This window comes from Melopsittacus undulatus, chromosome 4 (assembly GCF_012275295.1).
Source record: "Melopsittacus undulatus isolate bMelUnd1 chromosome 4, bMelUnd1.mat.Z, whole genome shotgun sequence".
Taxonomy (NCBI): domain Eukaryota; kingdom Metazoa; phylum Chordata; class Aves; order Psittaciformes; family Psittaculidae; genus Melopsittacus; species Melopsittacus undulatus.
The window spans coordinates 24070467-24094209 of NC_047530.1; the positions used below are offsets into that span (position 1 = coordinate 24070467).

At 38.9% G+C, this 23743-nt stretch overlaps 1 protein-coding gene across 1 annotated transcript; it reads right to left on the minus strand.

Moving 5' to 3' along the window:
• Nucleotides 1–5107: 5107 nt before the first annotated feature.
• DLK1 (delta like non-canonical Notch ligand 1) lies at nt 5108–16726 on the minus strand. Its single transcript, XM_005149550.1, has 5 exons — nt 16604–16726; nt 15720–15783; nt 15170–15300; nt 10130–10271; nt 5108–6215 (listed from the first exon to the last, which is right to left on the minus strand). Exons 1-5 carry the CDS (start codon nt 16674–16676, stop codon nt 5477–5479), a joined length of 1149 nt encoding a protein of 382 aa, XP_005149607.1. The 5' UTR covers nt 16677–16726; the 3' UTR covers nt 5108–5476.
• Nucleotides 16727–23743: the final 7017 nt, after the last annotated feature.

The following is a 23743-nucleotide window of genomic DNA, read 5'->3' on the forward strand; positions in this document are numbered from 1 at the left end:
AGTGACTTAGGATGTGTTATAAACTGCCCGAAATACAAGTGTGAAAGGGACAGTCTAAAGAGATTCAAACGGTTCTGTGTTCAAATACTGCCATCAAGTGGATATATATAGTCGAAGGCTGCAATTAATAGCAAGGATGTAATTTCAAAGGGGATGGGGAGAGGAATGAAATAGCATTTTTGTTCCAAGTTTCATGCGGCAAAACATTATAAAAACATTTTTGGTCTAATCGAAACTTCTAGTTAAGCCTGGCTTAGTCCCTGTTCTTTGTATTATACCAATTCCATATTCTAGCATATTCAGAGTTGCTCAAGCTTGCCTTTGAGAAACCATGAATATAACAATGTTACTCTGTGCCTGTAAAATTTGTCTGTATTGCTAAGGATAAGGACTAGACTCTGTACTGTGTTCCCATGAACTTGTCTGAGACCGTGATTCAGGTATGAGCTCCACAAAGGTCCTACGTCTTGAGGAGTATATATATAGGGAGTAAATTGGAAGAAAAAGTTTCTTTTTTTGAGCTTTAGAGCTAATGACCAAAATTAACTAATTCAGTAGTTTTCTTCAAGTCCCAGAGCAACAGTCAGTTTGTATTTGATACTAAAATACTTTTTATATGGTCCTTTTCTCCTTCTTGTAAAGTTTTAAAAGGAACATATCCTCATTTCCTTCAAGGAATTTAGGAAGAAATTTCAAAATATTACTTTATGTTTTAAGAGCAAAATCTAATACACAGTATGTTTTATTGTGGGTTGATCTCATGTAATGACCAAAGAGATTCAACAAAGCTGGCCTGTCTTTGTGGGCCTCAAGAACTGGCTCCATTAGGGGTTGAGCAACCAGAGTCTTCTCTCAAGACTCCTCTTTTACTTAAGCCAGGCAGAAATGGATATTTTCCTAGGCTGTGTGACATCCAGGAATGGAGGATTTGGCTCATTCACAAGAAATGCATGGTAAATGAGATGTGTTTTGGAAAATCAACAGTGCATGCATAGTACATGTGCAATAATTTAGTGCGTTCTAGATGCATATACACATAGTTCTGCCAGGAAACTCCTGGATTTAAAATAAATAAATAGATAGATAGATAAATTAGTCCTATATCTGTAGCCAATTGTTTTGCCCTTAAGGCTTTGATGATAAATGAATTTTGCCAAGGCACAGAAAAAATTGAGAACTTGGAGATGGAAGGACAGAAAAGTATTGTACTCAGGCAGTGGAATCTGGACCACTGTTTTCAGTGATGGTCTGCGCATACTCCTGCAGCCAGCCTTAATGCTGCTTTACCCTCCAAAGCTGAAAGTCTGTTTCAAGCAGGAATATCACGGTCCATCTGGACCTAAATATTTCTTTGAAAGCAGAACTCAAGTTATCAACAAAGAAAAGCAGATTAGCTGGGCTGTTGTGGGTATGTCTACAGCAGATGCTTTAGTACTTGCAAGCAGAATCCTTATTAATCAAAAGCAATGCATACATTATTGGTGTATGGGCAGATATCAAGAATGGCAGTAAAAAGAAAAGTTGTGCACATATTCTCTATTCAGACATCCTTGTCCAAAAGTTGATAATTTCTATTTCTTTATATGTTCTACTTTTCCACTAAAGACCTCTCCCCCACCATGGCCAAACAAAAAAGAAACCCAGAAAAATAGACCCTGTCTCTGAAAACTTGACCTTTGTGGAACATCTGTGGGTTTTATTGTTGGTTTGGTTTTGGTCTGTTTTTTTTTTTTTTTGTTAGTGTAATGGGGACAGAGGCTAAGATGGCTCAGAGGGAAATTTTTAAAATAAACGTATCTTTTGATATATTCTCCCATAGCCTGGGGAAAAGAGAGAGGGAGCTACTGTTCTTAATGGTTTATACCATTGTCCAAACCCATCCCTCAGCCTATTTGTTCTTCCTTCAGTCTAGTTTTCCTTATTTACTTATTTTTTTTACAGGCAGTAATGCAGAGGTGGGGTTTGAGGCTCAAAGACTTCATTGTTTGACTGTGGGAGAGCATTAAAAAATCAAAAAGGTGAGAAATGGCAACATAGGTTGGTAACTCTGGCAGTGGGTATCATACATATGTTGTTTTCTGTCCATTTATAAAAAAATACATAGAATAAACATAAAATTGAAGTGGTATCATTGCTCTTTGTCTTTTGTTTGCCTTTATGTCAGTGTTTTTGCACAATGCTTGTCTTAAACTTCTTGCTTTGGAGACCTGTTGCAGGTTACTGATTTAAACACTGCAGGCTTCTTAAGTTCAACTTCTATGACACTTAAGTTGTGATGAGTCTTCAGAGCTATGCACTATGCTAATAACAGAGATAAGAGAAAACCCATATATTTTTTTCCAGCCCTTCATATTTATGATAACACTTTTTCTCTTTGGAGAGTATAGCAGCCTTCTCTACTGTTCACTGACATCACCAATGATAGGAAGGATGCTGGGAGCTGAAATCTATGGGTTTTTTATCATGTTGAACTGATGACTTTCTCTTCAAAGAGGCTTTCCTGTCTACATATGAAGAAATTCACTGTGATGGGGGAACTGCCAACTAGATTACCATGGCTAAAAGGCATGTGATAGTTTATGAATTATAATTTTCTGGATTTTGTATTTTAAACACAAGCTTTGTTATTCAAAGCCCTGCTCTGGCCTGAAGCTGTAAGGGCTGAGGGAGCATCTGCTCATAGGGAGGGGGTAGGTGCACAGCTGAGTCTAGAATTTAATCGCTGATTACTAGCAGATAGCTACTGTGGCAGCTTATTTTGTATCACAGTTGCAAGCTACCCAATTGAGTTATTCAGTTTCTTATCATCTCCAAATTTAGCCTAACATATTTCTAATCACAGAACAGATCACATTAAAATATACAATACTGAGCTACATGTTTCAAGTATATAAGAAATGTGTAAAACTCCTGTGGCTTATGTTTCATGGCTGCGAAATCAACACTGCTTGCCTGGTTTTACCTTCATCTGGATTTCTACGTTAGTCATCTTCACTATGACTGGTTGAAAAGTTGCTGGATTTGATGAATATTTATCTTCTCAAGGAGAGTTTTGAGAGAGAGCATCTGCTTCCTTTAAGATTTTAATCCTGTTAGCTAGATGTCAACACTTTCTACAGTAGTATCTCAACACCATTTTTCCTGTTAGCTCTAACCTTTGCACTTGATTGTAATGCTATGATATGTGTGAATATTATCAGCAATAAAGCAAACTTGCTATATACTTACAGTGATTAAGAGAGATGTCAAGAGACAAAATCCTAGGGTAATGACCTGTATGTGCTTTTAGGCTTCTTTTTTCTGAATTTGAGCAGCTGTTAATGGATTTGGGAGCAGCATAATTATCATCAGCTTAGGAGCTGCTAAATATTCCTATTCAGGGTGGCTGGTGAAGTAAATTGTTATTTGGGGGGTTATTTATTTATTTATTTTTTCTTAAGGGAGCAGCAAGCATCAGGTTGCCCAGCAGGGAAGCTGGGAGACCCTGGAGGGTCATGCCCGAGGGTGGGACATGCCCCACTAACAGCACAGTCTCACAGAACACATCCCCAGAGCTGGTGCTGGTAATGGGGCCCATCGACCATCCCAGACACAAGTGAACCAGGTCCAGTGTCGATCCATGGGCTACAATCAGAAGTGAAAGGAGACAGGGCCAGAGCATAGGTCCAAAGAGTCCATCCAGGAGAAAGCTTGCCTACAGTTCAGGTCTAAATTCTACTCAGCATGCAGAAGCGGAGACCAGCATTCCCACAGCATAGTTCAGATCTGGAGCTCTAGCCTTGGACGGCCCTGAAATGGACCTGTGGGTAGCAGTGGATAAGTACCCCAGGTAAGGCTCCTCAGGGATGCTAAGACCTATTAATGCTCTCAGAACCCTAACATTTTTGTTGGCTTTGATGAGAAAATGAACATGAACCAGCAGTGTGCACTCACCCAGAAAGTCGACCTTATCCCGGGATGCATCAAGAGGAGCATGACCAGCAGGACAAAGGAGGTGATCCTGCCCCTCTACTCTGCTCTCATGAGACCTCCCTTGGAGTATTGTGTGCAGTTCTGGTGTCCTCAACATAAAAAGGACATGGAACTGTTGGAACAAGTCCAGAGGAGGGCCACGAGGATGATCAGGGGACTGGAGCACCTCCCATATGAAGACAGGCTGAGAAAGTTGGGGCTGTTCGGCTTGGAGAAGAGAAGGCTGAGAGGAGACCTCATAGCAGCCTTCCAGTATCTGAAGGGGGCCTACAGGGATGCTGGGGACGAAATCTTCATTAGGAACTGCAGTGATAGGATAAGGGGAAACAGGTTCAAACTTAAATGAGGGAAGTTTAGATTGAATATAAGGAAGAAATTCTTTACTGTTATGGTGGTGAGGCACTGGAATGGGTTGCCCAGGGAGGTTGTGAATGCTCCATCCCTGGTGGTGTTCAAGGCCAGGGTGGACAGGGATTTGGGTGACATGGTTTAGTGTGAGGTGTCCCTGCCCATGGCAGGGGTGTTGAAACTAGATGATCTTAAGGTCCTTTTCAACCCTAACTATTCTATGATTCTATGACCCTTTGCCTCTCTGCCAGTGCTGCTTTTGATTCTTGAAAATCTCTCCTTGAAATACGACAGAGAAAAAGCAGAAATGAGGAATTAAAAGCAGCTGTCCTATTTCAGGTGGCACATATTATCTTTTAATTTCTTCCTATGACACAGGCATGAAGGATACTTCTCTCAGCAGAGTTCTTTGAGGAGTATTTATAGTAAAGTCAGGATCAGATCCTTTACATCTCTACTAGGTCTCTGAAAAGAAAATATGACCAAAGACATTAAACACCCTTTAAACATTTTAAAATAGACAAATAGAACAATTTACGGAGGCAGCATGGCAAGCAACAGAGACCTTTAACCTGAAATTAGTATCACAAAGACCTGTAAGATTCTATCAAAGTAGCACGTAAAAATAGCAAAACTGCCTGGATAGCTGCAACATTGGTGTGAATTTGCCCCTGTTGATTGCAGTCTCTAAAGCCTTTGTCCCATATAGCAGAAGAATTAAGCAGGGACACTTGTTGCAGTCTTTGCTGTGGCATAATATTTACAAGTAAATAAATAAACCAGTATAGTCCTTAACTGCTGTTTATTTAAAAAAACCAAAGTTTACAGGTACCGTATTTGCCACACAAACTTTGCACAAGACAAGAAAGATGCAATACAGTTCTAGTGGTAGATTTTACCTTATTTATATTTTACAAATAATAGCTGCCTTGAAAAGAATCAATTCTCTGCTCTTTAATATTTTTAAAAATTTATTTTATTTTACCTTTTATTTTGGAGAATGAAAACATCCTTAGCAATACAGATACATTATATTTTTTCATTATCACTCAGCACAAGCTACAGCACAAATACTGAGGCCAATCATGGGCAATAAATTAAATCTGTTTTATGTATTGCTATAAAAGTTGCAAGTTACTGCTTGGCTTTCAAGGGCCTAAATGGCAGTGTAGTTCTTAGTATAATTAGTCAATTTGATCTTCTCTGGGAAGATAATATTAACTGAGAGATTTTCCCCATTGTTAGATTTCAGAAAAAAGTTCTTTTTCTTGCGTAGGAGATGACTGTATTTGGCATTAGCAAGCCACATTTCGCATTTTGAAAAAAACACAATCCCAGTTGTACCCAAGACAACAAGACATGTAAGCAAGCCCAGTACAACAAAACATATCACCTGGCTTCTACTCAGCAAGGGATCTGCATTTTGGATAGTTTCTTTCATTGTTATTTTCAGGATTTCTTGTTGATGCACTGATCTGTGATGAGCTTTTGAGGTTGGCTTGTAATTCTGCATGTTCTTTGTCTCCATATTTGCTCCAGAAAGACTTGTGTTTTTGCTAGGATATTTGCAGGTCACACCAATGAATTCTGATTTACAGATGCATTTGAATCCTCCTTGGGGATGTTCACTGCATGTCCCTCCATTCTCACATGGTCCACTTGCACAGAACATGACACGGCTGCTACAGAGCTTTCCTGTATAGCCATGGGGACACAAACATCTGAAACCCACACCAGTATCTGTACATGTTCCTTCATTTTCACACGGGTTGGATTCACAGTCATCTCTATCAATTTCACAGAAGTTGCCAGCAAAACCAGAAGGGCACAGACAGGAAGCATGGGGCGCAAAACCATTGTCATCAATGCATGTTCCTCCATTCTGGCAGGGAGAACTAGAATAGATAACAACCACACAGACAAAACTGAATTTAAAGTCCAATGAAAGAAGCTATTATGAAACACTTTATACAATAAAAGGGGCTGTTTTTCTTTAGAAGAGCCAATTCCAAATGCAAATCCACTTAAGTCAATGAAGTTGAATCAAGAATGAGTTTGTTCAACAGATTTGTCAATACAGATTATAGTATCTTCTGCTGACTCTTCAGGCAGGATTAGTAGACCAGTATATAAATTTAATTTGAAGAGCTGTGAAGGGATTTAATATTATTTCAAACATTTATGCAAATTAAGCTTCTGACTGTTTTCATATGCTTACAGCCATTTAGCTGAGCAACTATGCAGACAAAACTGAACAAAGGCACTAGCACCATGGCTTTGTTCTCCAACTGATTATTCAAAAAATAATCCATGTGTTGTACTGGCAAAGAAAAATACTTTGCCATAGCTGCTAGATGTAAAGCTGATCAATTTTTTTCTGCTTCTCCAGTGCTCTATGACAAAAAAATTTAGAAGCAAACATACTTTCCTGCAAACTGTTGTTCAGCCAAAAATTTTGATAAATGTAATAAAATATATAAGTGGGATAGTTTCAGCCTTGGCAAAGGCAGCTGTAATGTGAAGACAGAACTAAGAAACCAAGTATTTCAGCAAACCATTTAGGAACTTAATAATTAATAGCCTGGTACTATGTGTTAAGTGATGTAAATTCACTGAGACATCTTTTTTTATCTTTGCAATGTAACTACAGGCCAAAAGATAGGGCCATCCATTGACAGAAAGGCACAAACACCAATTCAGTGGAGCAATGTGGACTTGGTCCTTTAGCTGGCTATGTTGGCAGAAAAGGGACCCTGGGTCACAGGTTTACAAATAAATCTCAAAACCCACTTTCATGGCAGCTCATCATATATGAGCAAAGCTTTTAAAACTTAATAATAAAACCTAGAGATGAGTAACACTTGGCAAAGCTTACGACAAGCCTCTCTGATGCAACACTTTTCCTAATACTCTGGGGGTAGCTATGATAGAGAGCAGCCCAAGTAGTTCTGGCTTTACTGGGGACTGAAATACTTGGTGGCCACCCATCACAATCATCTGCCTGGTTTTTGCCACTTTCATAGAGACTGCTGATAAACCTCTTTGTATTGTCTTTCATTGTAGATGCTGGCTGTGAAAAAAAGCTACTGAAAGAACAAACTGGAAGTCTGGAAGCAGTATGAGGAAAACAAAAGGTGTGGGTTTCACTGGACTTCGACATAGTAGTTGCCGGTGACAGCTTGAGGTGATCATGCAAACAAGGAATTCAAGCACAATCACTAGCCACTGTATTTGCTTTAAGCAAAATATGGAAATTGTAGTTGTACAGTCCTTGAGTAAATGGGTAGTTCTGCCCTTCTTGGAGAGTCAACCACCTTCTCTTTATTACAGGTCCCATGGAAAATCTGACAAGCTGCTTTGCATATGGCAAAGTGTAGAAGTTTGAACCCTTATGGGTGGGTTGAATTACAGTACTTTCTAGGCAAACAGGAGGAAATTGCTGCAGAATGCAAGTGTAAAACTTTTTCCAAACCTTTCAGGAGAGTAAATAATTAAAGTAAAAACACTTAAGGGGCACTATGTAGAATTTCGATACTATGTTTATTATTAACACTGAGCTGCATTTGCCTGACTTTCATATATTTATATAAATAAACTAGTAATATTCATCTCCTTGAATAGATCGTGCAAAAATGCGTTTTTGGCATTTAATACATGTTCAACAAGGTGTGGTATATGAAATGCCAGTTGTGAAAACATGAGTGTACCACTTCTTTTCTTTCCAAATATTCTGATTTCATTTTAGGAAGTACCACTTGCTGCTCTTCCTCAGAGCAAAACTTCATCACAGACGTCACTAATGTGGATCATGTGCCTGATTTTGTAAACAGGCTAGAACAAACACTTTGATTTGTGAATTGTCTTTGTACCATCTGTAAACATTCACTGATAAGCCAGGGACAATGCTTAGTAATATCAACATTGTTACCATCTGAGGTAGAGAGAAACTGAGATGAAGTGAGATGTGAATGAAATGGCATCATATAATGAGGTCTCTTTCCAGGATATGAGGTGCGCTCTCTGGTGGACTGTGAAGTATTAGCAGACACAAAGTGTTTATACTGAGAACAGTTGTCTTTTTTGCCCTAAAAGCAGATTTGCAGAGCCTGCTGCTCACTTTCCTGAAAAGGACATAGCATCCTAGAGAAAATTAACTACTGCTTCAAGTATATTGTTTCCTTAAGAAAAAATGTTCATTGTTTCCAGACTAGCTCATAATCAGTCAGTTTGAATTCAGAGTACCATCACAAAAATGTAGTTTCAGCAATTTAAAACAATAAGGATTTTAATGAATTACATGGAATTAATCTGTGTTATTTCATTGATGCTGTACCTCACCTGTTATCTTGGATAGATAAAATATTCCTGGGTTGAATTACTGAAATATTTGCTTTACAGATGAAAAGTAGAGAAAGCAAGCTATTCACATCCCCTGTGTTAGGCAGGTAGCTTGGATCTGATTCAACGCACTTGTGAGAAGCTTAAATGTCCTCATTGTCAATGAAGAGAAACAGGCAAAACAGAGCAGTTGTCTTAGAGATTGAATGTAAACCTAAACAGAACTATGCGAAAATTAAAAGCAATGGCAAAAATATTCCACTGACATAAAGTTGCAAGAATGGCAATTCTTGCCAGAAACAGAGAGAGGTGTTAATGTTCCTCAAACAAGAATGTACAAGTCTTCAGGAAGATTTGTCACAAGGTGATCTGAATATTCATCATTATCTATTGCTGAGCAAAAAGAGAAAGAGAGGGCACCAATATGGACCTAGAGAGAAAGAAGTCAATCTCCAAAGAGAAAACTGATTTTAAGGTGATAGTTTTACCAAGCCTGCAACCACCAGAAAGGCATTCTGTATGCTTGTAAGATCAGATCCTTGATGAGCTAGAAGACAGCAGATACTTCTAGACTTCAACAAAAACACCAGTTCACATTTTCTTTAACTTCGAAAAGTCACTCTTTTTCCAAGCAGTTCTACCAGCAATACTACTGAAAAGTTTTCAGCGTGTGGCCGTTGCCTCTTGTCCTTCCACTGAACACCTCTAAAAGAGTTTAGCTCCATCTTCTTGGCTTCTCTTCATCAAATATTTATACATATGAGTAAGTTCCCAGGGCTCTTCTCCAGGCTAAATAATCCAGAGCACAGTCTCCCCTCATACGAGAGATGTTTCCATCCCTTAGTCATCTTTGTGGCCCTTCAGTGGACTCACTCCAGTATGTCCATGTCCTTTTCATACTGGGGAGCCCAGAACTGGGCCCAGCAATACAGATGTCTGACCAGGACTGAGAAGAGGTGAAGCATCACCTACTTCAACCTGCTGGCAACACTGTTCCTAACATTCCACTTAGAGAATGGAGAGCAATGGCCTCCCACACTCCCTGTTGTGGTAAAAGATTATCTCCTTCAGTAAACTATGGACATATCATTATATCAGTTAAGAAAAATGACAGACTGGAGGACTAGATGTTTTTGTATTACTCTATATGGCTTGTACATATAAAGTTACCTTTCATTAGAGGTGAGAACACAGGATGGGAGGTTCCTTCAAGTTTGTTTACAAAAATCTTGGGAAGGTATAAATTCACCACAATAAAATGTACAAATACTTTGAGTACTAAAATTATGCACAAACCCTCATGCTGATAATCTGCAAATCTTTACAATATGAACAGATCAGATCTGTAAAGTTTGATAAAAATATCAGTATTATATATTTTAGCACAGTAACACTTCTACTTACCAAAGAATTCTGAATAATAGTCATAAGGAGTGTATATTTTAAATTCATGTCAGAAATCAATATTTACCCATTAATAATGCAAGGTCCTTTTTTGAGATGGCAGTTTTTTCCTGTAAATCCCTGGCCACACAGACAAATATATCCTCCATCACCAGTCTCTATGCATGTTGAATTATTGGTGCAGGGTTTTGCAGAACATGGGTGAACATCTGTTTGAAAAAACAACAGGTCTCAATTAATCTAATGAGAAAGAGACAGTAAATAGTTTATAATACTTCAAACACAGTATAGCTTTAGCAGTCCTTCATCCTGCATTTTATAAATTCTGATGTATTCCTCCCTTTGTTAGTACGGAATTCAGATTGTTCAACTATTATTACACGCACTTTCAGTTTCTCTCTTCATAGCTCCCACTTGCAAATTGTTCCAGTCTATAAATAAGTAATATTATCAATAAAATATTAGTATGGTAGAAAGAAAGAACTATGTCCTCTAGTCATCCTTTCATAACCGTGGCTTCCCCATGAGCAGAATTCTGATAAAGCAATCAATACTGGGAATTCTCCCCACTCCCTGCCCAGAGCCTATCATTATGTGCTTATGAACAATCATTTAATAATAAGAGATCACAAGCTCCAGAAAGAAAATTTTCTCTTTCCGCTGGGCTGCATCAACCCTTACATAACTGTACCATAAGAGAAAGCTGTTTGACACCTGGACCCAAAGTCACACATCTCATTTTCTTTACAATTTCCCTGCTGAGCCACTTCCCACTCAAATGATTACTGAATTTTTAAAATAATTAAAAATAAATAAACAAACAAGTGAATATTTTAGCCAGTTAATGGAGCAGCTGCAGAGAAGATCTTACTGAAAGTTATCTGATGCCTTGCACAAACGTGCACACATACACTTTCTAAGAAGATGAAAAGGGATTTAAGGTCATTTGTATTTTACTTCACACAACATAACATGAAAATTTAGATGATATCAAGAGCTATTGCAAAATTTTAACCATAGCAAAACATTTCAACAGCCCTAGCTATTAAATATAATGTTCCCTGGATAAGAGGTTCTATTTTCACAAGTATTCATTGCAAAACAACCACTTTCCATGCATTTTGAGGGCAAGCTCCAATTTTCACAAGGACTAAAGTAACCTTGAATACTTTTTGGAGCAGTGTTATTTGCTACCTATTTTTACAGGCTTTAAAGGCAGGTAATAAAGCATGAATTCTGATGCAGGAGCAAGGAAGCTCTGAAATATATGGATAGTGTGTGTATATACACACATATACACATGCATTACTGTCACTAATTTATGTCAGGGATTTAATTTTAAAACACAACTTAGACACTTTTTGGAACATAACTCTTTAAAATATACCACATAAATAACCTCAAATAGCCTGTTTTCTATATTTTTATCAAATTTACATCCCAAAAGGCCAACAGCCAAGTGATTTACTTGCTTCAAGTGGTAACTGAGTCTGAGATGAGCCTTTAAAAAAAAGGATGACACATTTACACATTTATGAATAGCCACAACCACACTACCAATAAATTAAGTAATATTTGTGTAAAACTAGATTATGATGCTGCAGTTAATAAAGCAATCACTGAGTGCTTTTCGGAAGGAAGGCAGACTCAGCAGTAGCTTATGTCACAGCAGTTTCTAGATCATATCTCATGCATGCCTCGTACGGGCATTAGAGGCTCCACCTATGCTCTCTTTGTGACAGTCATCAAAGTCAAAAGTCATCAAAGTCTTTGCCCTGGGCAAAGAAGTCAAGTGACATGTAACACAGTATACTCCAAGCTCACATCACACGTGTTTTTAGCCAAATGGAGGATGTGATTCATGCAGGAAGTCAGAGGCCCAATAACATGACTCGGCAGACACAGAGATGGCAAGACGACAGATGACTTATCTGATTTAGCAAGGTGGATCATATACTCTGACTGCACTGTTGTTTTATCCTGGAAATAAATTAACTAAATTGGTTTTCTCTTTTTTACATTTAATGTTTGATGTGGTTCCCTGTACTGTATAGCACACATCAGCTGCAGAGAGAAATTGTGCAGCCTTGTTCCAGGTGTCTATATACCCAATTTCAAGGCTGTGTTTTCACAGGATGAGAAGATGCCAGGGCATTCTGTTAGGCAGGCTGGTGCACTCCACTGCAAGGAGGTTAACCATCAGTGTTAACACTAATACCAACTCATAGATTTCTTTCTTTCAGTGCAAAATCTGCCCACATAATTGCAATAATAGTCATAAATGATACCACTGATCCTGCCCTATGTGTTTACAGTGGATCAAGCTCAACCTATAATCTGTGGGCCTCTAAATTACTGGGAAAGTCATTCTTGACCTGAACTGAGAACCAGAGTGTCCATAGTAAAAACAACAGTTACACAGTCAGAGGCATTAGCAAAACTACTTCATGATTCAAAACTACTCCAGAAAGGAAATTCCATGATCCAAGCCAAGGAGACCATACACTAACTTTTCTCGAAAACAGAAAAAGAGATATCACTACTGGTCCAACTTATCTTTTTTTCTCCTGTGCTTAGCAAGGAAATAAGCTGCTTGGACTGTATCTGTAGTTTAAATATTTCAGGTATTTATAGTAGTGGACAATCAACTTCAGATCTTCTCAGAGTTTCCCATTCTGGGTTTTACCATCCTTGTGAGTTGGCATTTACTTATAGTTGGCAACATTAAAACAGGGGTTATACTGGAAATTTCCTGTAAATATTAAACTTTCTATAGCAGGAAAAAAAAAAAATTAAAGAGAGTACCAAAACTGCATTACTCACAGCTCTTCATCAGTGAGAAACACGAATGTAGCTTTTTAACACACCTCTTCTCATTACATACCCAAAGCTAAAAATGGTCTCCAGTAGTAAAAAAATGGCATTTAATATCATAGGCATGTGAAAAATACAACAGCTGGGGCTTGCCCTCATTGCACACAAAAAGTTAGTATTAGAAGAAGAGAGAGACACAGTAGTTTGTGATAAGAAATTAATGGATTTGTATTTCCATATTTAAAAAAACGGCACGTATGATGCCAGTGATCCCCAAAAAGGAAGCTGCCTTCAAAACCCTTCCTTCTTCTAACCCAAGTTTCATTTAGTGATACCTGTTAATGTGTAACAGCAAATCTGTAATCATTTAATACAGGAAATTGATATCAACTTTTTGGCAGGGACCAGTGGCTGAGCAATTAACCCATTTGAGGTTTCAGTACATTACTTCTTCAGGATAACAACTTATAGCAACCTTTCAGTAACAAAAAAAAAAGGGCCCATCTCTTGATCCCTTGTGGCAAAACAATGCATTTAGAGTAGGTAAATCCACTGAGATAAAAGACTATCAACATAAGATGCCCCTGCAGATGAAAGGAAAATTATTTCTTTTGGCTGAATGTTCTTGGCAGCTCTTCATGGGGATCTAGATTCAAACTGTCAAAGAAGACTGAGATCACTCTGAGCATTGAGAGAAATAACAGTTTGTGAAATACCTGGCTTGTATAATATAACTATCTTAATGAATATGTATTAGAATATTTTTCCATGAAGACAGGGCTACAATATCCAAAGCATTGCTTTGCATACTACATACCGGTCACAAGACTCAGAATTGCAAAGATGTATCAGTACTTAAAAATTCAGCTAGAAACTCATGGATTTTAGAAGTATGCCCAGCTTGAAAACCTTAATATTCATTTACAGGAATCTTTAGCTGTGAAGACAGTACTTTAAAAATCTGGCCCTTTGGAGTTATTGCCAAGCAATAGAACTGAGCCTCCTAAGGTGGCAGTGGAGGGATTTTCAGTCTGGTTTTAGAAATCTATGATTGTAGAGCACAGAAGGACCCATTCTTCCTCACTGGCTGTAAAAAGAATCTAGGTGGCTGTCCTGGGTACAAACACATTTGTGGGAGGTGCAGAGAGCAACATCTCTTACAAAGTTATAGTCACATCAGCACCAGTGCTACTGCAGCTCCTGCAAATGTACCAGGACTAACTTTAAATAAGCCTGTCTATGCTTATGTGTGCAGCAAGTGAGTACAAACTACAAAGCCTGATGAGTAGCTAAATGAGTACCTGAGTACCTTGCACCAAGGTCCATGTCACTGCAACATGTGAACTACATGAAATCTTTTTATTAATTTTGAAAATGTTATCCAGTTCAAACTGCATTATCCTTAATTACTGCTTTGAGTATGCATTGGCAGAACACAGGCATGCTCTATAAATTACATGTTGCACTACAACAAAAGCCTGAAATATATGAAAAGAGAATGAGGCCCGGATACCTGTCCTCTTCTAGCTGCAGCTATGTGGGCTGAAGAGGCACATGCTCATGGATGCTCATGTGGCTTTGGACCCCTCAGATCCATTTGGCTGAACCTTTGTATGTGTCAGCCAAAATAAGCCAGCTCAGCAGAGGCCAATTCTACAGCTTGCTTCTGCTAAGGTGGCCCATTCTGACTGGCAAGGGGTGAGAGAGTGCATGCAAGAGGTGTGCTTACCCCTCACAAGGAAGGTGCCACAAGGAAGTGGCAGCCTGTTCTGGCAGATCTTTTTCTCTGTTATATTAATACTAGTCCACGGAATCATCAGTGAGTTAAGCAAAGGAAGAAATAAGTACAATGCTTTCCTTTTCAAGAAGTATTAAGAAAGTAGCGGATGGATGGATGGATGCATGGATAGATAGATAGATAAATAAATAGATAGATAGATAGATAGATGGATGTGCTAGGTAAATATTTCAAATTATTTAACTTATTATGACTTGTCTTTTTATAGAAATGGCTTATATGACAAGGGAGCAGTTATATGTTGGCCTTGTCCACAACAATCATTGTTTAAAATGGAATGAGGCGTTTACACTTTGCTCGCATGTATGACCAGCTACAAAAGATACTGCATGCTTCTGCCTAAATTATTATCAAAGTTCCGGGTTTATCTGCCACTGCCCAGATTCCCCCTATTATCTAGTACCAACAGTTATCCAGAAGGACTTTAGCGTGTCTCTAGCACCAGGTGGGGCTGTTTCACCTCACTTGCTCAAGGACAGGAAAGGATGTGCAAACCTATGTCACAGAGGCTGCCAACCCAGCCCTCCTCACAGATGCACTGCCAGGGCTTGGCGCAGCTGCCGTGCAAACACCCAGGGAAAGGAACACACTGATTACAAAGAGCACCTTGCCAACCAGGCTGACACCTGAAAGAGATAAAAGATAAGGTATTTATTTTTAATAAACATAATTACAAAGATGCTCCCCTTTTTGAGGCACAATAAATAAACTTTTGGATACAAAATTGGACTGTACAGCATATTTGAACAAGATATCATCAATGCTTCTGGGTACTAGGAACAGTTTATGTGAAGAAAACCATTTCATTCAGTGAGAAAATAAATAAATAAATGCTAATCAATGTAAAGACTTCCCATACTGGAAAAAGTAGACTAAAAAGGCACCTGATGTCTATATGGTTCAAATTACTCTACCCTAATAGTGTGCTGTTCCATTACACTTCCATGTTTTCAGATGACAAATCATTTCAACTTCTATTTTACCAGGACTATAAATTATTGAAGCCATTCATTCCTGTGCTAACAGTCCTGTCTGACATTTTTACCTGCATTCACTGGGAAATTCACAAAATCCATTCTCTGGGTGGCAGCCAGCTTTACAGTTCACGCCTGGAAGAAAGATTTATCACATCAAACCAGTAAAATCAGCAAAAAAAGTACCACGTTCTATACACACCACTGCTGTTTTAAAAGAACCCAGAAATAATGATGCTCTGATTTCTTTCTTCAAACACGTTTTTGGAAAATAAAAATTTAAATGAACTTAAAGTATGTTAGTGTTCCTATAGGATAAGTGAAATTACATGAAGAATTAACCGTGAAAGAATAAAAAGTCACTTTAGCATACGCAAAGTGCATGAAAGATCACTATACACGCCTTTAAATGGGAAATTTCAGAACAGAATCATGCCACTCAAAACGTATTGTTTCAAAGCTACCTGAAACACGAAAGTACCTTTAGTTAAAAAGAAATTTCATTTAATACAATGTACAATGAAAGCTCTGAATTAATTTCAACTGTACATGGGATGAAAAAGATTTAAGAAAATTACCCTTTTCATTAACTCATGCATGAATAACGTGAGTTTAAGAGGTCTCAGGTACATTCTTTTGTTTGATTCAAGTCTTTGAATCAAGCAGTATTCCTCTGGAGTATCACCGTTAGCCCCTGACGTCCTGCTCAAATGGCGGGATAGACGCACTCAGCCGGATGCAAAGGAAAAGCGTCCGAAAGACCATCGACACGTTCAGCCGGAGCCAGCACTGTGGAAGGCTCTGTCCCCCGGGACTGCAGGAGAGCTCCCGCCTCCCGGCCCCGGCAAACTCCCAGAACTTTCCCAACTCGCCACCCCTGGCTGCGCCGCTTCCCGGGGCAATCGCCGGGGTGTCCGCCGCTGTCCGCCCTCCCGCTGCCCTCCCCCGGCGTTACCTGGGGCTGCGGGGAGGACGAGGGGCAGCAGGCAGCAGCAGCAGCCGATGAGCCCCGCAGCGCGCAGCACCATGGCCGGGGCCGCTCCGTGCCGCTCCGTGCCACTCCGCGGCTCTCCGCCCCGCGGGGAGCTCACCGGAGAGCGGTTGCGACCTGTAAGGCGGCACCCCCGCCCGCAGCGTAACGGGGAGGGAAGGGAGGGTGGAGAGAGGAAGGAAGGGAGGGAGGGGAGAGGAGAGGAGAGGAGGACTGCCTGCCTCCTCCCGGCCCCCTGCCCACCACCCGCGAGCGGGGAACCTGCCCACGGGGCGAGGCAGCCCCTCCCCGGCTCTGCTGCTTCGCTCCCGATCCCCTGTGAAGGGTCGGCACCGTGCGCAACGGGGAGCGTGCAGCCGCGGGGAGAGGGAGGAAACCTGGAAGGGCGTAGGAGAACAGAGGTCTGGTGGGGGTGTGAATTTACTCCGGCTGTCCACAAACTGGGGCCTGTCTTCAGAAACCTGAAGACTTTTCTGCTTAGTGATTTACATTGGAATTCCAACTTTTTCAGGAAAGACCCCAGAAAAAGCACGGAAGGTAAAAGACACCCCCTGCCTCCCCAGAATACTCACACCAAAACCAAACAAAAATACCCCAACAAAAAGCAATACCAAAACTCCCCAATTGCTACCTTTAACAATCTGTTACACATGCAACAGATCAAGAAGAAACATTCCTTCCACCACAAGGCCGTTTAAATTTTGCATTTCATTCTGTGATTATTCCTTCTGCCTATCTTTTTGTTCTTCCTTTGAGCTCCCTTATGGAAACAGACTGGCTATATTATTCTTTGTATTCTTTCTTTTTTATTTTTTTAAGAAGTTATGTCTGGATTTTCGATGCTTGGGAGACCTGGTTTCTGCTTGCTGATTTAGTGCTTTCTTTCACCAAACCTCCTTTAGCAATTTGTCTGCATTTATGCGAAGCTACTAGAGATCCCTATAATATGGTAAGAAAATTATACAGCTGTCTGCTTTTTCTCTAGAATTAATTCAAGGTTACCTGCTTGAAAATACACACACTGAAAAGAGCACATTAGCTTCAGGTAGACCATTTACAGGTACCTGAAGACAATGATGTCACTCAGGTTGAAGAAGTTTGCTTCTACTATGCTAGCTTTTAGTTTTAACCAAGAATAGGGGAAGTGAAAGACAGAAAAAGGAAGAGCAGAGAATGAGGGGTGGGTTAAGAGACAAACAGAAGTGAGCTGTGACAGGTCGACACTGCTTCTTCAAAGCTCTCCAAAGGTTTTGTTGTCTGAAATAAACTGTGCCTACCTGACTATAGGCACAGACTGCCTCCACACCTTCTCTGCTTGTCTTGCTTTCCTTTTACAACTGAAATATTACTTAACTGTTTTGAAAAGGTTACTTTGCTATCACGGCTTTTGCTGTAGCTCACCAGACCAAGCGTTGCTGGGCTATGGTGAATGACATTCCAGAGAAGTGGAAATGTGGAATGTAATGATGGCTGCTTCATCCATCATTCATTCTTTTTTCTTCAGACCTTCAGAGTAGAGAGTTTGTAGAATTAATAGGTTTTATCTGTATACTCATTGCTGTCTAATTATCTGCTCTAACTTGCATTGTATATATCCTCTGACATAGAGTGACATGTTTCTTCTATTTTCTGAGTTTACTGAATATCCGCTCTATTGTCCAAAATCTGACATCTGATGAAAAAAATCATTAGGAAAATCTTGCTCGCACTATCTTGTACATGATTCTCACGATCCCATATAGATGATCGTTAAGGTCCCTTCCAACCCAAACCATCCATTGATTCTATGGTTCTATGCTATGTTGTAATTACCATTTCAAACCTCAATTTTTGTATTGTCTTTTTCTAGCTTGTTTTTCAGTTTTTTTAATATTTTTTTTTTTGCATAGATAGACTGTTAGGCAAAAAGTAATCTATTTTTTAGAACAACTCTACTTTTTACTCTTCTGTGTCTAAAGGGTGCTTCCTCGGTTGCTGAAATTAGGACAAATCTCCATTTCCCCATCTCTTCTACTTACTCCAGGACTCATCTAAATAAAACCTGCTAATTTTATTTCCAAGAGGTCAGAATCCTTTTTATTATAGTGGAGTCTATCCAACATAAATGGAATCCACTGGAAAAGTATCTGTCCAGATACTAATCCAAAAATAACATCAAAAGAGAAACACCAACATTCTGTAAATCCAGACTAATTCTCTTCACTCCCCTCCTTCCACCTGAGGAAACCAAACTGCAAATCATTTTTACTTAGCTTGTTTGCTGCCAAAACCACTCTGCCCCAAATCTCCATACTCTTCACAATAGTCACTGAAAATTACAGTAACACTGTTCTGGCAGATCTTAGTGATTTCTACTGAGGATAACATTTTTTTTTGTAATAATTTATTTTTCTTTTTGGCTTAGAAATTGGAAGGTAAAGAACCACATGTAATCATTGTGTGTATAAGGAGATCATCTGAGGTCTTATTTCTTCACCGCAAAATACCTGAGTGTTGAGTACGGACTGAGGAGTGCTGGTCTAGTGAGGTACCAACATTTATTCCTAGGAAACAGATTGTTTCATGGAAACTTTGGGACCTTGGGAGGTTTCTTTTAGAGCTTGTTGCAGGAGTCAAAGAGATCAGGTCATCAAAGACACTGACTGCAACAACTGAATCCAGAAAAAAGTCTTCACAGATCTTTGTCCAGAAACTGAGATATTGTCTCATTTGTTCCAAGAAAGTGGCACACAACAATCCTGCATTCTTAGACAGGAATCATGAACATATTAAAGATTAAGCTGCTGGGAAAATCAGATTGAGACTGAGAATTTAAGCTTGCTGGGAACTTCCTTTTATACACTGAATGTAGAAACAAGGTGCTTCAGCCTTCTGACCAGCAACATGTAAGCAGCTTTGCAAAGTCTAAAGATCCAGAAGCAGCAAGGAATCCTTGATGTTCTGTCCTGCCTAGGAGCATTTGTACTGCCACGTGCCTGTTTGCCTACTAATATAATACTTTTTTGACTGGAAAAAAGTTCAATCAAATTTTTATTACATTATTGCAAGAATATGGAGATGAAGAATTTGCATCAATGAGAAGTCATCAATATAACAGCTCCTAAAGGTCCCTGGAAAACTTCTGGTAGCTAGAATCTGAGACTAACAGCAGGATCACATAGAAACCATATGTGAGATCCCACATGAGAGTGAGAAATAACTGTGATTAATTTGGGCTACTCTTTACATATTTCAAAGAGAAAGAAAAACATATCAATTACTGGGCAGTACCATCTACCCAACAAATCAACAATACTTCATGACTGAGAGTATCAGAAACTCAAACATTATCAGTGGAGAGGTTTATCCTTTATCCATTAGGGACTGTAGTGATAGGAGAAGGGGTAACAGGTTGAAACTTAAACAGCAGAGGTTTAGACTGGATATAAGGAAGAAATTCTTTACTGTTAGGGTGGTGAGGTACTGGAATGGGTTTCCCAGGGAGGTTGTGAATGCTCCATCCCTGACAGTGTTCAAAGCCAGGTTGGATGAAGCCTTGGGTGACATGGTTTAGTGTGAGGTGTCCCTGCCCATGGCAGGGGGGTTGGAACTAGATGATCTTGAGGTCCTTTCCAACCCTAACTATTCTATGATTCTATGATTCTATGATCCCTAGAAGGGTTCTCGTCAGCCATGGATGTATACAGGCACAAAGTTTCTACCTGTATTTGCAAATTTGTGAGTAGTGTTATCCATTAGAAAAGAGCTCATCAGACACAGTTGGAGCCTTAGGGAACTATTTTACATGCTTTATGTCAGGATGTTCCATCCTCAGGTGTGACAGGACAAGATAGGCTGAGCCAGCCTAGAAGCTTGTTGGGGTTGAGCAGAGCATTGACTCTCTTCTTTCTCCTAAACTCCTTGCTGAGTCCCAGGGGAACAATTGCATTTCTGCCCCCATACCATATTTACTTCTGTTATCTCTGGCTCTTCAGGGAGCTGATTCAGTACACTGTGCTGGCATACGACTGACAAGAAAAGCAAATTATTTATGTTTTCATTATACCCGTTTCAAGAACATGCACAAAATGCAAGAGGTAAATGTCTGTAGACTTCAGTGGCGACACAGGTGTCTCATCTGGCACCTTCTGTATCAGGGCACATAAAACAGGAAGATTTTCTGCACTGAACAGATTTCAGTACACACAAAAATAGCAGCTGTCAACAGTCAGATGGAGATTGCCAAAATATTTTTTTTTTCTATCTCCATAATTTTTCCCAACTGGAACAGTATCCCGAGTGTGTAGAGATAAAATATCAGCAGTGATTTTCAAGAGTTAAAGCCAAACCCACTCCCTTGCCCAGCACTGAAAATCCTTATAACCTCACTCTCTAACTATTGACAAAACACTTGCTCAGTGAGATCTGTCACCCAGCTCCTGCTGCACAGAGATTTCTGCCAGCTATCTTAGAAAATGAATTGCATGAAATCTTGGCCACTCTAAAAACTGAACAAAACTTGCATCACTAGGGCAGTTTTCCACTGACTGTAGCAGTCTTGATTAAAATGAATTCAGTTTTCCCCTTTCTCAGTGTTAGGGAAAGCAGAAATTTTGCCACCCCTGAGATCATTGTCCAACCTTGCTTTGACACTGAAATAAAAAAAACAAACCAGCCCTAAATGTAGAAATTTGAAATATTCAGTAAGATTTTACATTCAAAGTTATTCCACTGCATGAACCCAGCAACTAAAATACATGGACAAGAAACTACTATATAAAAAGCAAATCAAGACAACAACAAAAATTCCTCACTTTTCTAGTACATTTTTTTTTCTATCCTGCTATTCACAGCACAAAAGATGAGAAACTGGTGGAGAAGCAGACATAGCACAGACATAAAGTAAAATAGAATATATTAAGGAAATATGATTCTGTCACTAGTGTAAACAAAAATGAAATCTTACCTGAAGATGTTACAGAAAGAATATATATGTATTTAAAAAAATCTAAGCAAAAACTTTTTTCAAAGAGCTGGAAGGGTAGCATTGTCATTTTATATAGTATTGGGTATTTGTACTTGAAGTGTAGAATATGTAGATAGGTTCATTGAAAGTGTAAAAATTGTGGAAGAACTTTTTAGTCCAAAGAGAGAGAGATATGCTAAAAGATATATCCATTGCAGTGTGTGAAAGACAGTACAATAATTTGTAGTGGGCAGAAGTAATGGCCAGAACTGTAGTTGGAAGAAATATTAATTCAGCTTAGGTATATAGGCATTTTCTTTAACACTGAGGTTGATCAGACAGTATGACTGCTTGCCACCAGAGTAGGGGTGAAAGAATTAGATATCTTTAAGGAAAAGAGAAGTATACTTGTGGGAAGACTAATATAAAACTGTAATTGCTTGAAGCAGGTGTTTGGATTAGATTATCCAAGATGTCCCTTTCAAACTCATCCCACAATATGATCCTGTAAAATGTTCTCACAATATCTTTTGCTCAGGAAAATATTCCTTTGCAGATTGATGTTAAAAAAGCCTGAATCTTAGGAATCTTTAAAAGGTTCTTGACAGTCTGACAGATGTTAATAGCAGCTAGGAAGCTTGTATCAATATGTTCAACATACAGTCACAGAAACATAGAATAGTTAGGGTTGGAAATGACCTTAAGATCATCTAGTTACATATCTACAACACTTTACTCACTTGGAGATGAAGATAATGTACAGTTTGTAATTCATGCCATCTTGACATTTTCCTGCAGCGTGAAAGATCTGGTGCAGTGAATATGAACCTAGATTCTTAGTAGACAGGAAACAGAAGAGTTTTGTCACCATATTAGTGATATTATATTTTATAATATGTTTTTAAGTACTTTCTTGAGGCTAGCAAAGTAATTTTACTTCCAGTATAAAATATAGCTAGATTTGAGACTTCATTTCAGGGCAGGGCTGCCTGTGTGTGCACAGGAGATAAAATAAGGGAGAGAAAGAAAAAGTCTATTAAGGCACTAAGTTCTTATCGTTTTCTGAATAGACAGAATAAATGATTCTGCCTTTTGGCTGAAAGGGATATCTATAAAGAAAAATGGACAATTTGCTGTGAGACAGATATGTATCAAAATGAAGAGTTTAGTTTCAGCCACATGGAGTTTGAAGTGATAGTGAGCCATCAAAGATTATAGCCAAGAGAGAGAAATTCAACACTGAATCACTGTTTAAGCTTTTGTCCATGTATGGATAATCCAGAAAGAGAAAGCAGTGCCATATATTTCTGTGTGAAGAATCTATTTATATATGATCTTTATAATTTATACTTCTGTATATGATATTTATATATGTATCGTGAACAGAAACCCAAACAGATAGAGGGGGAAGTATATAACAGAAAAAATAAATGCATGAAGAATTTTTTTTTAAAACATCAGTAAAAAATACATAGTCTGAGAACTTACAAAATTTTACATCCTAAAACCTCCATCATCTTCTGTTACTAACAGTTTCAACATGAACTCTGATACCTAGAGTTTCTTGCTGTCTTTAAAGCCTTGAACCAGCCATGATGGAGACTTCAGATGCTTGCAATAGCCCAGGGAGAACTTGGTGTTTGGCAAAAAATAAATGAGCAGTACGCATGCCTTTCTAGACTCATTACTGCTGTCAGAACTCTAGCTGCTAATCAGTCTGATTTTGTCTTAATCTCAGCTGGATTTTTTTTTTGCTAACTACAGAAGCAAGCTGTTATTTTCACTTTTAGTGCTTTCTCTGCTTTTGTGCCATTTTAAAGGAAAGCGTCTGCATTTACTTGGGTTGTATATAACTTGTAACAGTTCCATTGTTGTTATTTTTACACACTCACACATGGGTATTTATTGTCTGCTGTTTCCTGTCTCATGCAAAATGTTCCTGGTGGTTTTACTTTGTTTGTCTTTTGACAAAGAAACCAGAACTTTACTCATTTTCTGTTGTTTGTGGTTTTTTCTTTTCCCCCAATATATATATATGTTTATTGGCTCGAATTCCTGTTTTTTTTAATATGTCTCCTGATACTAGATATCAGGTTAGCTTAACTCTGTCATAGTACTATTCACATTGTCTTTCTTGTTTCCCCCCTTTTGCATTACAA